Genomic DNA, 14,430 nt, shown 5'->3' on the forward strand with positions numbered 1-14,430 from the left:
GAAGGAAGGAAGGAAGGAAGGAAGGAGGGAGGGAGGGAGGGAAGGAAAAAAGGGAGGACAGAGAGAAGAAAAGAGAGAAGGCAGGGAGGTGGGAAGGAGAGGGAGGAGGGAGGGGAGGGAAGGAAGGGAAGGGAGAAGGAAGGAAGGAGGGAAGAAAGGAAGGAGGGAAGGAAAGAAGGAGGGAAGGAAGGAAGGAAGGAAGGAAGGAAGGAAGGAAGGAAGGAAGGAAGGAAGGAGGAGGAGGAGGGGGAAAGGAGGGAGGGAGGGAGGGAGGGAAAGAAGAAAGGAAGGAAGGAAGGAAGGAAGGAAGGAAGGAAGGAAGGAAGGAAGGAAGGAGGGAGGGAAGGAGGGAGGGAGGGAGGGAAAGAAGAAAGGAAGGAAGGAAGGAAGGAAGGAAGGAAGGAAGGAAGGAGGGAGGGAGGGAGGGAGGGAGGGAAAGAAGAAAGGAAGGAAGGAAGGAGGGAAGGAGGGAGGGAAGGAGGGAGGGAGGGAAAGAAGAAAGGAAGGAAGGAAGGAAGGAGGGAAGGAGGGAGGGAAGGAGGGAGGGAGGGAGGGAAAGAAGAAGGAAGGAAGGAAGGAAGGAAGGAAGGAAGGAAGGAAGGAAGGAAGGAAGGAAGGAAGGAAGGAGGGAAGGAGGGAGGGAGGGAGGGAGGGAGGGGAGGGAGGGAGGGAGGGAGGGAGGGAAAGAAGGAAGGAAGGAAGGAAGGAAGGAAGGAAGGAAGGAAGGAAGGAAGGAAGGAAGGAAGGAAGGAAGGAAGGAGGGAGGGAGGGAAGGAAGGAAGGAAGGAAGGAGGGAAGGAAGGGAGGGAGGGAGGGAGGGAGGGAGGGAGGGAAAGAAGAAGGAAGGAAGGAAGGAAGGAAGGAAGGAAGGAAGGAAGGAGGGAAGGAGGGAGGGAGGGAGGGAGGGAGGGAAAGAAGGAAGGAAGGAAGGAAGGAAGGAAGGAAGGAAGGAAGGAAGGAAGGAAGGAAGGAAGGAGGGAAGGAGGGAGGGAGGGAGGGAGAGAAGGAAGGAAGGAAGGAGGGAGGGAAGGAAGGAGGGAAGGAGGGAAGGAAGGAAGGAAGGAGGGAAGGAAGGAAGGAAGGAGGTAGGGAAGGAAGAAAGGAAGGAGGGAAGGAGGGAAGGAAGGAAGGAAGGAGGTAGGGAAGGAAGGAAGGAAGGAGGGACAGAGGGAAGGAAGGAAGGAAGGAGGGACAGAGGGAAGGAGGGACGGAGGGTCCTCCTAAAGCCCACTGCACAGCAGGGAGCCAGAGAAGCTCTCTGCGATGATGGTGACAGTCCCCTGTGCACTGTCCAGTACTGACACCTTGGCCATGTGGCTACTGAGCACTTGAACTGGAGTCAGTGTAACTAAGCTGAATTTTGAATTGTATTAAATTTTAATTAATTTAAATTTAAACAGGCACATGTGGCTAGGAGCCACTATACAGGACACAGTGGAGCTCTATAGTAGGAAGCTCACAATTTAATAGGATTCACACTTACTGCTTAATTCCTGAACAATAATGTTGAACTACGACCAGCTTGCAAAAATTTTACTTTTATTTTCTAAGTTTCAATAAAGGTGAAACAGGAAGTGTGATTTTCATTTTTGATTGATAAATTGAGTTCTGGGTAATGAAGAGAGTATATGTTGCTTTGCTTTCATCCGATGTACATTCTTAGCTCAAATCTTCCTTCAGAAGACGGAGCCAGGAGACTGGGAGACCAGCGAGGATGCTCCTCACATAAATCTTTTCTAACATTATCTCAAAACAAACACATTGTTCTATACATCTATGGTGATTTTCTTCCTCTTTTTAGTATTTCTTTACTTTTTCTTCTTTTTGCTCTAGTGATTGCTAACACAAATAGAATAAACACATAAGGAAAACTCTTCAACACAGTATATATGTCAATTAAACTAAACCACATCAAAACAAACGGCAGGAGAATGGGGAATAAATGCACGTGTGCACGCATACCCACAGGACGTGCCCACGCATACCCACAGGACGCGCGCACGCATACCCACACGGCCGCCCCATGTGCCAGGCATACAATGGGGAGAAGTTCGACAGAAGCGGCTTTATTTCTCAAAATCTAAAGAAATAACGTACAAAACCTGCGGGACATGAGCTGCCGTGGGGAAGTGACATGCTTCTAGCAGAGCTGTCTCTCACAGCAGACCCATTTTTTTTCCCAGTGATAATTATGAATCATTGAAAATAAAGCTAGAAGGTTTCAAAACCTTTTAAAAGGAAGTTGTGTCCCTCAATTCCATTAACTATACTACTGGGCAGACTGCTTTTTGCTAGGCTGTTTCTTCCACTGTGCAATTTTTGTATCATTTTTCACTCCGATTTTTTTCCTTCTTCTCCCCCTAATTTTAAATCTATGTGGGTCCCACAACAATCAGGCGGACCAGAATCCTCTTCGTCACCGGGACACAGCTGGCACAAAGGGTGTCTCGCTCACTTCAGCCAGATCCACTTGTCGCCCACGTCGGCATTGTACCCAGGGCAGTACTTGCGGCCCGGCAGCTGTGGGAGGGAGGGAAGAGCCATTGGTACACTGTTTAGAATGAGTGTTTTCCTAGCTCACCAACAGATGTCTTGATTCACTCCTTCACTCCACAATATTAGTGAGTGCCTGCTCTGCAGCAGGTCCTCTGTTGTGAGCTAAACACAACACACACAACCCTGCCTACCAGAAGCTTCCCTCCTGGGGCTGGGAGCTGCAAATGCAAACAAACTCAGGCATGTCTGTAAAACAGAAAAAATAAAATGGTACAGATGAACAGGCCCAGGATGCAAGAGAGAAGGGGTCACCCACCAAGAACAAAGACATGGACAGAGGGAAAGGCCAGAGAGCTGTGGATCAAAGCAAGGCCTTAGGCTCATTTCCCACAGCCATGAAGTAAGTACCCAGCAGAACTGCTGTTAAAACACAACTGCTACAGCAAGAAAAGAACAATGTTTTAATTACGAGCATGCCTAAAAGGTGGGTCTACTGGAAAATAATTTTTTACTTGAAAAACTGACTGCAGAGTTATGTCCAAAGAACAGAAAGATCACCTGAAACAAAAGATCACGTGAAAGGTTTCAAACTTTACCAAAACCTGCCGCAAACCCACAATGGCCAGTGGGCAGCTCTCTTAAGATGCCCTGGGTCAGCTTTCCCAGGGTTTTTCAATTAAAGATGTCATGTAACGTTTTGCCCAAACACAGTAGTAGCCACGCAGGTCTGCTCACAGCAGCACCTGCAGAGGAAGGCCTGGATATGGGACAATCTGGCTGTTTTCATCATTGCAAATCGAATTTTAAAGCACAACAGAGAATAAAAACTAGCAGACTATCAAACCTGCTGAGTCCTGCTAGTTTCTACTAACTGCCTCACAAAATCTCCTCTCTGGCTTCCCGGGCAGAGTTTAACTGTCCTTTGGCATGCAGGAGGGGTTCTCAGATTCCAGGGGGCTCTTTTCGATGCTTTTAGGCCACCGGAGACCCGGGAGAGGGTTTTTGTTTCACACCAAGAGAATGCAAAACCCGCTTATTTCACATTATTACTTCTTGTCTGCAACTACTCATTTAAAGTACACCTTCAACCACCAACTCCCAGTCCACTTTCATCACATGAGAAAAAGCACACAGCGACACCTGGGAGAAGACACATCAGAGAGCCTCCCCTACAGGGCAGCATCATCCCAGAAGGGCCAGAGCCTCGGTGGCCCTTCGACACCGTGAGCAAAGCCTTCCTGGATCTGCTCAGTTACGGCTGGATGTGTGCTTAAAGTGCGCGTAAATATTTAGATGGAAAAAGAATGCAGTTAAACACCCCAGAAGCAGACCATACACCACTTTAAAAATTGAGAGGAAACCATTCTAATCCTGTCAGAAGCCGGAGCATGTGCTGAAAGTCGGGGAGAGCAAACCAGAGCCTCACAGAGCAAGAGGGGACGCCCAGCAGAGGCAGCAGAACCCCTTCAACGTGCACTCCTCGAATTCCTGAGTGTATGACGTAAGGATAATTTTAGCTACTGATCTCCAAATCCAAGGCCTTCTCGACTCATTAAATTCATGGTAATTTGTTCAGTTTTAATAATTTCAGGAGTCTGTTTTCCCACATTTTCCATTAAAAATAGAAAAGTAAGTTTACTAAAGTAGCAGAAAAAACCCAGTAAATTACAAACCCCAAATTCAAAGCACTCTTCTAGAGCCGACTAGCTGAGCTGCTTTCACTGTAAGCTCACAGTGCGTGCTGACCACCAGCAGGCCACGTGGACCTTTCCACGCTGAGGCTCAGAGCCAGGAAGGAATTCTGGACGGCATGCTGATGAAGCCCACTGCCCAGCAAACCCACAGCTGGGCTGGCCCAGTGCAGACACTGACTCCCGTCCCTAAAAGTGGCTGCTTACAGGGTCAGGCTGGAAATGAGCCCACCCCATGGAGCCAGCACAGAGGGGGAGGCAGGGCTCTCCTGAAGGAGGTGCAAGGCGGGGCTTGCATCCCGGGCTGCAGAGAGAGGGGCACACAGTCACAGCCCAGCCTGTGTGGGGATCTGGACTGACCTTTTCTTCTTCAGGCAAAACCAACTGAACTATACCTCCCACAGGCACATCTTAATTCCCACATAGGAGATCTGAAAAGGCACAGTACCAGAGTGTTTGCAAAGTCATTCTGTTTCCTCAAAACATTTAATTATGTGCAAATCTGTTTGTCCATCAGCCATGCTTAATTTAAACCAACATTTAATACAATGGCAACAGTGACATTCCTGACCTACACTGCTAATAGGGTTAATGGCACACGAAGCTTCAGAGCTTGGTGGGTATTTCTCCCTCTTTCCGTCTCTGTCCCTCAACCCCCCGCACACGCGCGCGCACACACACACACACACACACACACACACTCACTCACACACACACACCACTGACATACTATCTACCCTATCTACCCCTGGAAGGATACATACAAAAGAAATCGAGACCAGGGCAGGTGGCCGGGGAGAAGGAAGGAGAGTTACTTTCATCTGTACACTCTTGTGTATCTTTTGAATTTTATAGCATGTGCAAGTATTTCCTTTACTTCCCATATAAACAAGGCAGGTTAAGTAACATCTGAGGGTCACACAGTAAGTATGTTCATGGAGCCAGAACCTGAACCTGAGCCTGTGGCCAATGGCTCTGAGTCTGCTTCTCACCACCAGGCCACATAACCAAGCCCCACTGTTTCAAGTTTTCCCTATTATAAATAACACTCTGACGTACTCCCTCTAGATTTATGTGTTTAGGATGAATTTCTAGAAATAGAGCTCTTGCTTAAGGAAAAACAATAAACAAACGGAGTGACTGATGCTGATGCTGCCGTCAAAATGAATGAGCTTTAATAATGCAGAAGACTCCGGTCCAGATGATCACGCTGCTGCTGGTACTGGTGGGGCTGATTCAGGGCTCCAGCTTCTCCTTATGAATTTATATCAGGCTCTAGACCTTTTATTGCCTCGTGCAGGGGTCAGCACACTATGTCCCACAGGGCAAGCCTGGCTCATGACTGTTTCTGTGAAAAAGGTCCCATTTGTTTGCACAGTGGCTGCAGCTGCTCTGGCCCCACAGCGGGTGGACCAGTGAACAGGCTGAATGGCCCACATGGCCTAGGACATTTACTCTCTGGCTCTTTGCAGAAAGATGTGGCTGACCACTGGCCCAACAGCAGCGAGCCAGGCAGCCACAGGCCATGGAAGCTGAATTCACTACTTGGTATAAGTTCACTCACTCTACAACCATTCATCAGGTGCCCACAGGTACCAGGTTCTGCATTGGGCAATGGAGCAACGGTGAAACAGAGGGGCCACGAGCTCCTGCCAGGGCTGCAGAGCAGCTGAGAAGTGTCATCCTTTGTACCCAAAGTGACGGCCCTGAGTTCATATGACTAAGCACTGGATGAGTTCTGACATTAGAAAAAGGCACCCATCTCTAAACGCTGCAAGCCAGGCTGGGATTTGTGCCGTGAGGTCAGAGGTCACGCACTGAGGCTCCTCCCAGGCACTCCCCTCACACACACAACTTAGAGAAGCTCTACATCGATGCTTCAAATGCCAGCTGCATAGGCAGAAATCAGCTGAGAAAAAGTACCTATGTATATGTGTATACGTATATGTGTGTGCGTGTGTCTGTATAAATTATTGACTTTCTCCTGAAGGAGACTTGGAACTCCTTCTATACACGAAGCACTGTGTCCTAACTGCTCTGAGAGATATGAATAAAAGACAGCCCCACCTTCTCTAGCTTTATAAGGTATGTATATAGAATACGTAAACCAAGCTAGAACGTGGGAGGAGACCGCAGGGGAGGAGGAGAGGGAAGTTGGAGAATTCCACCAGACCAGCACAGATGGGTGAGCACAGCGGCTGCACGGGTTTGGCTGAGTCTCACAGAGGCCCGCACAGGGAAACCCTCCCTAACTACACGCTGGACTCAGCCCACTTGCTCTACAGCAGTCCTTGGCATTCGGTTACACCCCTGGGGCCTGACTGTGTGAGAGCCACCCGACCAAGTAATGTCAGCAACTTTCCTCCATGAGGGAGGAACAAGGTCTGGACTTGCCCTCTGGCCAGATGCTTTTAGAAACTGGACCAACCAACTGAACCCGGTGGTCGCATCTGACTCTAAGTAGGCCACGGCGACCAGAACATGTGAGGTAAAGCACTACAGGGGCAGAGAAAGAGCTGCAAACATCTGCATGGTGGCCATGTATGTAGTCTTGGGCTGAGTGCACGTGGTGGGGGGAGGGGAACAGACGCTATGAGGCTGGGCAAGGACAACTCTGGGAGTTGTAGGTAGAGTAGGTCCAAGAGCTCACCCAGGCATGTGTCCTGAGTGCCCATCTGCCAGAGTACAGCGGCCTCTCACTGCACACAGGGGGCTTCAATGGAGTCCCAAAAGCCACACCTGAGCACTGGGCTAAGCTGACTCTAGATCCATTGAAAAGCTGAAACATCAAGCCTCAAAAAGCTCACACTGACTTACACACAGCTTAACTATGCACCTGCCAGAAAAGATTCTAACCCTCTTCAAAGGAACAGAATAAGATCTAGCACTCAAAAACATCAAATACACAATGTATGGCAACCAACGAAACATTTCTAGACAAACGAAAGAGGAAAATGCATACCACAGTCAGGAGAGAAAAAAATCAAGCCAACTCTGGAAGGACAAAGATGAGGAACAAGGACATTAAAACAACTGTTATAAAAATGTTCAGTATGTTCAAGGAATTAAATAAAAAATGAAAATAATGAGAGAATTAACTGGGAGACATAAATAAGAACCAAACAGAATTTCTAGAATTCCTGAACAAAATTCCACCGGATGGGTGTGGTAGCCATGGAAATGTGTGCCCTGAGATCCTGCTGCGGGGAACGTAAATAACTGACCCCCAAAACCCTGGCTCTTGGCTGTGTTCACACTGAGGCCACAACCCCCACATGATGCACCCAGTCAATGACTGAGTGCAGGGGGTTCTGGTGACAGCCTGCGCCTGTGGACACACGACTCTCCTGACAGGTGCCTTTGGCTCTAGGACACCCTATCAGCCTGGCTGAATCTTCCCTGGATCCTTCCTTCCTGACCCCTGTCACAGACTGGCATTGGAGACCACAGGATCTCCTGCCATCTCAGGCCCTGCGCCCCTTGATCCTTCACAGGTGTTCCCCCCAATAAATCCCTTCACCTCCCTTTTTGCTTCTGTTCTTAGAAGATCCAAACTAACATGATGAAATTAACAGCATATCATATACCTGCAGAGAAAAGTTTAGTGAACTTAAAGACAAAGCAACAGAATATCTCCAACAAGACACAGGAAAGAAAAGCCAAAAACAAATGAACAGAGTCTCAGTGACCTGTGGAAAGCATTAAGCCTCTAATACATACCCCAAAAGGGAATAGAAGAAAACACCTGAAGAAATAATGGCCATTTTCCAAATATCCTGAAAACCCTCACATTCAAGAAACTCAATAAACCCCAAACAGGATAAATACAAAGAAAACCACACAGAGGCACATCATAATTAAATTATTAAAAACTAGTGGTAAAGAGATCAAAAGAAAAGATTAAAAGCAGCCAGGGAAAAAAGGTCTATTAGGCACAAGGAACAGATATAAGAACAGCAGGCTCCTCACCAGGAACTGCACAGGCCAAGGGGCAATGGGATGTCCCTTAAGTGCTGGAGGTAAAAACTGCCAACCTATAATTCATAAGTATATTTTTTCAGACAAACAACAGCTAATAGAATTCATCACTCCCAGACCTGTGCTATAAAAACAACTGTTAAAGGAAGCTACTCAAACAAAACAAAAATGACGCCTGATGAAAACCTGGATCCACACAGAGGAATGAAATGGCAGAAATAAAGGAAAAAATAAAAGACTATAAGGAGTTTTTAAAAAATTTCTTTAAAAGATAATTGACTGTTTAAAGCCAGAATAACAACCTATTGTGAAGTTTACAACATGTGTAGAAGTGAGGGTAACAACACAAGAAGCAGCGGGTAAGACAGAAGTCCACACACTGTAAAACCCTGGAGAAATCACTAAAAATAAAATAAAGAGGTATATATAGCTAATGACTCCATGAAGGAAATAAGATGGAATTATAGAAAATCAATCAATCCAAAAGAAGCCAGGAAGAGGAGAAAAAGATGTAAATTTGAACCTCACTTGCTACAGGGCTGAAATGTACAGCAAGAGCAGGTCACTCGGCTAGAAAGGGGACCTCACCTCCACCTGCACTAGCTCCTTGCTGAAGGTGGGCTAATTACAACACATGTCACTGACCCATTCATTTTATGGACAAACTTCTCTGTGCCACTGATTCAGTTTTTGCAAAGACAGCCCCTAACTCTTAATAGCCTTACCCATTACTGCATGCAGTGATTCATCACAGAATTACTCTAATGAAAAAGTGCCAGAAAAAAATTGCTGCTATGTGAAAAATAACAAGTAGGAAAGAACATATTTATTTATTTGTCCATTTAATTTTAGTGAGTGTTATTTTATTTATTTATTTTAGTGGATGCAATTAACTTGTCAATAGATACATCCTCAGAAAAAATGTCACTCAGGAGAAAGCCGAACAAACACTTCCTACTCCAGCATTTGCCCATCGCATAAATCTAAGAATTCTCAAAGATCTCCAAGCAGATCTTTCCTGAATGTAACAGTTGACTTGCTGCTCCTGGCACATGCTGCATCTTTTCTGTACTTAAGTCCTATGCTGCTCACTCTTCTTGAAATGCTCTCCTGAGCTATCTTCTGCCTCTTGAACTCCTGCCATTAAATAATGACCCTTTCTGCACAAAGCCTTTCTGAACCTGACAGAGGATTTATCCTTCTCAAAACTTCCTTAGTCCTTTTCCTTTTAGTACCCATCTAAAAGTGATGCCCAATGCAATGACTAATATGCTTACTGGTATTAGTAGGCAACCCACACGTCCTTCTACTGGCCTCATCTCCTGTGACCCTGGTAGCACGAGGAAGGCAGGAAGGCACCATCCCTTTGTTAAAGAGGCAGATGTTAAGTGATCTGACTTGCCCACATTCACTTGGCCAGCAAGAGGCAGGCCAAAACTGAAGCCTAGATTATCATGTCCTAGAATCTTTTCCCACTACACCATGTAAATACTAACTGAATTAAACTCCAGCTTTCAGTGTGCTAACTTCTGAAAATAATGTAACAGTTTTGTCTCCCCTCAATCACTACGTTTATTAGGTTTTTACTGAATTCCCTTTATTCCCTCCACTTTCCCATTTATCTGTTAAGCAGCACGCAGTAAAGGTATGCTGCCCAAGTTTTGAGGGGTGAGATTTCCTGGGTGCATGTTAGAGGTTATGGCTTATGGCCCAAGGTCCACTCTGACCTCATCTTTCCTCATGCCCTTCTATGTATTCCTCAAAGTACTGTCCTTGGGGAACTTTTGTGGACACACACGCACACGCACGCGCACGCGCACACGCACGCACACAGACACACACACAGACACACACACACACTCTCTCTCTCTCTCTCTCTCTCACTAAACCCTTTGTTGTATTACTGTAAATAAGTGAATTTCAAAAGCAAAAACACAGTTCAATGAAGCCCTGCCTGCTGGGTCTGCTTCACTCCACCGGGAGTAGAAAATACATTATATTAGGTACAACTGACTGCTCTCTCTAGATGCTCTGAGGAGCCTGAAACTGCTAAACAGTTCTGAGGATTCCAATTTCCAACTCCTATTTTCCATTATTGCATATAAATGCTAATGAGCTCTGCTTTAGAATTTTTCATTAATTTTAAGGAAGAGCATTATAGAAATTATTAAAGTTACTTCTTTGATACACAATTTCCCTAAATTTCCATTACTGTACAACATAAATCAAGTGTAACAAAACTGAAGTCAGTTTTCAAAAAAAACCCTTTTTGTTTTTTCAGTCAACTTTCAAAAACCATCTTTTTATTTTGAAAATAAGGGCCTTCTACTTTGAACACATAAACACTACAGCCTATTACAAATATATCCATGTTTAACTGTTATATTCATTGCGATGAATGTCACAATATCATAGAGTTCAAATGTTCTTAATCCCCTGTAACTCTTACTAGCTGTGAATAATAGAAAAGCTCCTAACCTAAGTACTTGTTTAAATACCTGAAAATAGTATGATTTCTAAAAATTCTAAAACAGATAAAAGTAATAGTTCAGCACACAGCAGAGTAAGGGCACTCTAGGTTTGGGGTGCAGGTAAGGTGCCAGTGACCTTATCACTGAGTCAGTGGATTCACAGGCGCCACACTCTAATCAGCAATTACAGTACATATAAATCAACGTGCCTGGGACAAAGTTTACCTTTTATGCTAATTTTCTTCTCCAGGTGATATATGTTGGTAATTTTTCTACATAGAAATATAAATAACTGGGACATACAGACCAATGCTGAGTTCCAGTGACTAACTTTCCACAGAGCCAGCAGAGGCAGGAAGGCAGGTGTTATGCACTCACTTTCAAACTCAAATAATTTCTAAACTGAGAATCTGTAATTTAGCGTAATCACTAGACACCAAATTGAGTTCTAACTAAGGTATGAACATCATGAAGAAATTTTAAAAAATCAGGTTGAGACTTTCTTCTTCAGCCTGTTTAGATAAACTGACCTTCATGCTTTTCTGTTTATTGCAACTGTCTTTATTAAGGTGAATTCATAAAGGCAAGAACATACAGTGTTAACATTAAAGTTATGAAAAAACATTTCTATTTTTTAAATGGCAGAAGAGAACTTGATACTGAAAATGAAAACAACTGGAGATAGTAGAGAAATAGAAATAGCAGGAGAGAAAACAGAAGATCCTGTTGTCCTAGCAACTGTCTTGGACACGATCACCTTTGTGGAGGGAGCAGTGTCTTACCAGCATCTGGCCTCCTTCAACTGAAAGGAGACTGAATCGGTAAAATGGAAACCAAACCACAGCTTGTCTAACTCAAGGAAGGGCTGCACAGAAATAAAACATGACCGGATTCAACACTTGAAAAATGGCTTTAAACTCAGTAGTCTCCTGAATATATGTGTGCAGGGTCAATTCCAAGTACAGAACGGCGAGTACCAATAACAAATGTGTTGCTGAACGCTGCTCAGACTCCAGATGCACATGCCCCTCTGAAAATGCCACTTCAGATGAAATCTCAGATTCCTAAGGTCTGAAAGCCACCAGGACTCCAGCCAGACCGGTGACAGGACTGGTCAAAAATATCAAGCTCGAAGGACCAACAAAACAAAACAAAACCTAAATAAAAAATTCTTCTACTCATATGAAATTCCAAGATTCTCTCTTCTGAAAAGGTCTTTCTTTAGTAGTCTGTGCCCCCATGTCACCAACAAAGTCAAACAGGAAACACTCACCACATAAGCTATCGTCCACGGACCCCCAGCCCCAGGCTCTGCCCGATGTTCGCCCCCAGGCCGACACCCAAAGCACCGAAACAGGAGGTAGCGGGGTCACTGACCACACCTGCCCAAATGTCCTGCCCTATGAGGAGCTGTGGACCTCAGATAACCTCTGTGCCCGACTGCTCATCTGCAAATGGGAATGATAATAATTGTGCCTTCTGGTGGCCAACAGCACAGTGCCCAGTATACAGAGGGTGCTCGAAGTTAGCTAGCAGTGTTACCACTGTGATCGTCAGCAGAAGCAGCGCCCTCATCCATCCCCACCTCTCTAAGCTCACGCCTTCCCCTCAGGTCCTGTCACCCCACGCTCCCTTCCTTCCTCATAGACGTCACTGCCACCACCCCTGCCCTACACCCTGAAGGCCATGGCTCCTGGCTCAAGTGCCCACACATCCTTCTTAACCAACGAGAGAGAGAGCTTCAAAGCCCCGCAGGAAACTGGCCTGGTGGCTCTTACTATTCCCCAACAGAGACAACCTCATCAGCCAGAAAATGTCTTCAGAGCCACCCCCCATCTTCAATGCAGTCATGAGTGACCTTGAGCCAACTTTCCTGAGCCTTACTCTGCCTTCCTATATCTAAAATTTACCTCATAGGGTTTCTCAGTCAATGAGTTATTCTAAATAAAGTCCATAAATCATCAAATCTATAAATCTTAAACCCTGGTTCAAATTCCAACTTCTCTGAGAATGCTTCTCAGTCATTCCATCAACACTGATAAATCCTTTCTCAGCAACGCAAGTCAGGACTAACGATGACATGTGATGCTCTCTGAGCTGTGCATCCGAACTTCTCAGACTAAGCTCACACTCACTGTGACCTCCCTGTGGTTTAAGATGAAGATGAAACTCCTCAGTGTGTTCATGAGACTCCAGCTCACCCCTCCGATCTCCCCGCTCCTCCTTCATGGAGCATGTGTTCCAGACTGCCCATCAGTGTCCTCACCACCATGCCCTGTCGTGCCTCCAGCCTTCACAAACGCTGCTCCTTCCTTCTCAACCTCGACTGTCCCCCCAGGATGCTTGTTCTACTTGGCAAACTTGCACTCGTCCCGTAAGAAACCTGAGAGTCCTGACCACACAAATTCCTCCTCTCAGTGGCCTCAAGTCCTCTGGACCACACCGCACTCGGCATGCTCCCACATCTGCTGTGCGTGCTGGTCAGTGAGTCTCCAGAGCACAGGAACTGTGTGTGCCTCTGTATCCCCAGTGCAGTGAATGGGCACCAGCTGAATACACAGAAAAGGTCGAGCTCCCAACAATAGGCTGAAAGGACTTTTAATTGCACTGCAGAGTGACAAATAGTGGCCACCACAGAAATGCATTACAACTCAGCAACGCCGAGCTAGAAACTAGAGCTGACCAGAGGCTATCAGAGCTAAGAGCGACCCATAAGGATGTTCTGGAGAAAGACTCAATTCACTCAGTAAAATCAGCTCCCAGGACATCGGCAACCTCGAGGGCACAACAAATTTAGACTACTGTGTCTCAAATAAGAGTTGTGTACCTCCTGTAATTGCACAAGGTCAGCAAAAAAAAAAAAAAAAAAAAAAGCTATGAAATCTTCACCCCAGGGTTCTCCCTGAACTCTGACTGGAAGCAGAGCTCAGGGTTAAGAGAAGACAGACAAGAGAGCCAAGAAGTCTACAAGGGGCAACTGGAGTTTCTTCCTACAGTAATGAAGGCTCCCAGACCCCAACGGCCGTATTCCTGCTTTAGTTTGCAGTTGCCCATCCATCAATACAAGCAGGCAGGTAGACAAAGGAACATGGGGTTCAGAGAGCCCAATCAGGGTCACCTCCACATCCCACACTGCCACTGCTGCTACGAGCTGGCACCGTCCTGGAGTTCAGGGTGTCAGGCCCTCTAACCCTCCACGCAAGCATGCAGACGACTGGAAAGAACAGCCTCCAAGGGGCCCAGAAAAGGCAGCCAGGCTTCTTACGCAGGGAAGAGGACTAACAGGAACAAAGCCACCATGTGTAAATCCAAAACCATGAGCATTCAACAGCTGTGAGACAGTGTCCCTTTGACGGCCCGTCAAGACATCTGCAAGACACATCTGTTCCCCAGAGACGCCTTAACCGCCACATTCCCAGACGTTCGGCCACATGGGCACAATGCTGAGCACACACAGCGCTACTCTCAGGTGAGGGAAGCGTGATTGCAAGAAGTCAACAGTCTGAGACACCCTGCAGTGAGCACCGGCGGATGTTAATTAAGAATGAGACGCTCCATGACAACACCAGCGTGGTCACCAGGCGCCGGTCTGAGCCATCAGCACGGTCAGCACTCAGCCCACGGCCCCCTGCAGCAGGCTCCACGCCTCCACTTCGCACATGGCCAATCCACTGGGAGCGTCTCTCTGGTGGAGAAAAGAGCCCTCACCCACCCCTGCACCCTTGCTCTCTGAAGACTAGGTTTGAGGTCTTGTGAAACCAGCAGAAACCAGCCCTAGCCACAGAACCCAGGGG

General features: G+C 46.5%; 1 protein-coding gene across 2 annotated transcripts in view; it reads right to left on the reverse strand.

Annotated features, from left to right (window-relative positions):
* Window positions 1–2,046: 2,046 nt before the first annotated feature.
* The window catches only part of NDUFA10 (NADH:ubiquinone oxidoreductase subunit A10), a 61,071-nt gene continuing 48,687 nt past the window's right edge, over window positions 2,047–14,430 (reverse strand). For both annotated transcript variants that reach the window (XM_063109285.1, XM_063109295.1), the window contains one exon: window positions 2,047–2,520. In XM_063109285.1, coding sequence (XP_062965355.1) covers window positions 2,452–2,520 — 69 coding nt within the window. In that variant the 3' untranslated portion in view covers window positions 2,047–2,451. The remainder of the gene's footprint in view (window positions 2,521–14,430) is intronic.

The sequence above is a fragment of the Cynocephalus volans genome, chromosome 1 (genome assembly GCF_027409185.1).
Source record: "Cynocephalus volans isolate mCynVol1 chromosome 1, mCynVol1.pri, whole genome shotgun sequence".
Taxonomy (NCBI): Eukaryota; Metazoa; Chordata; class Mammalia; order Dermoptera; family Cynocephalidae; genus Cynocephalus; species Cynocephalus volans.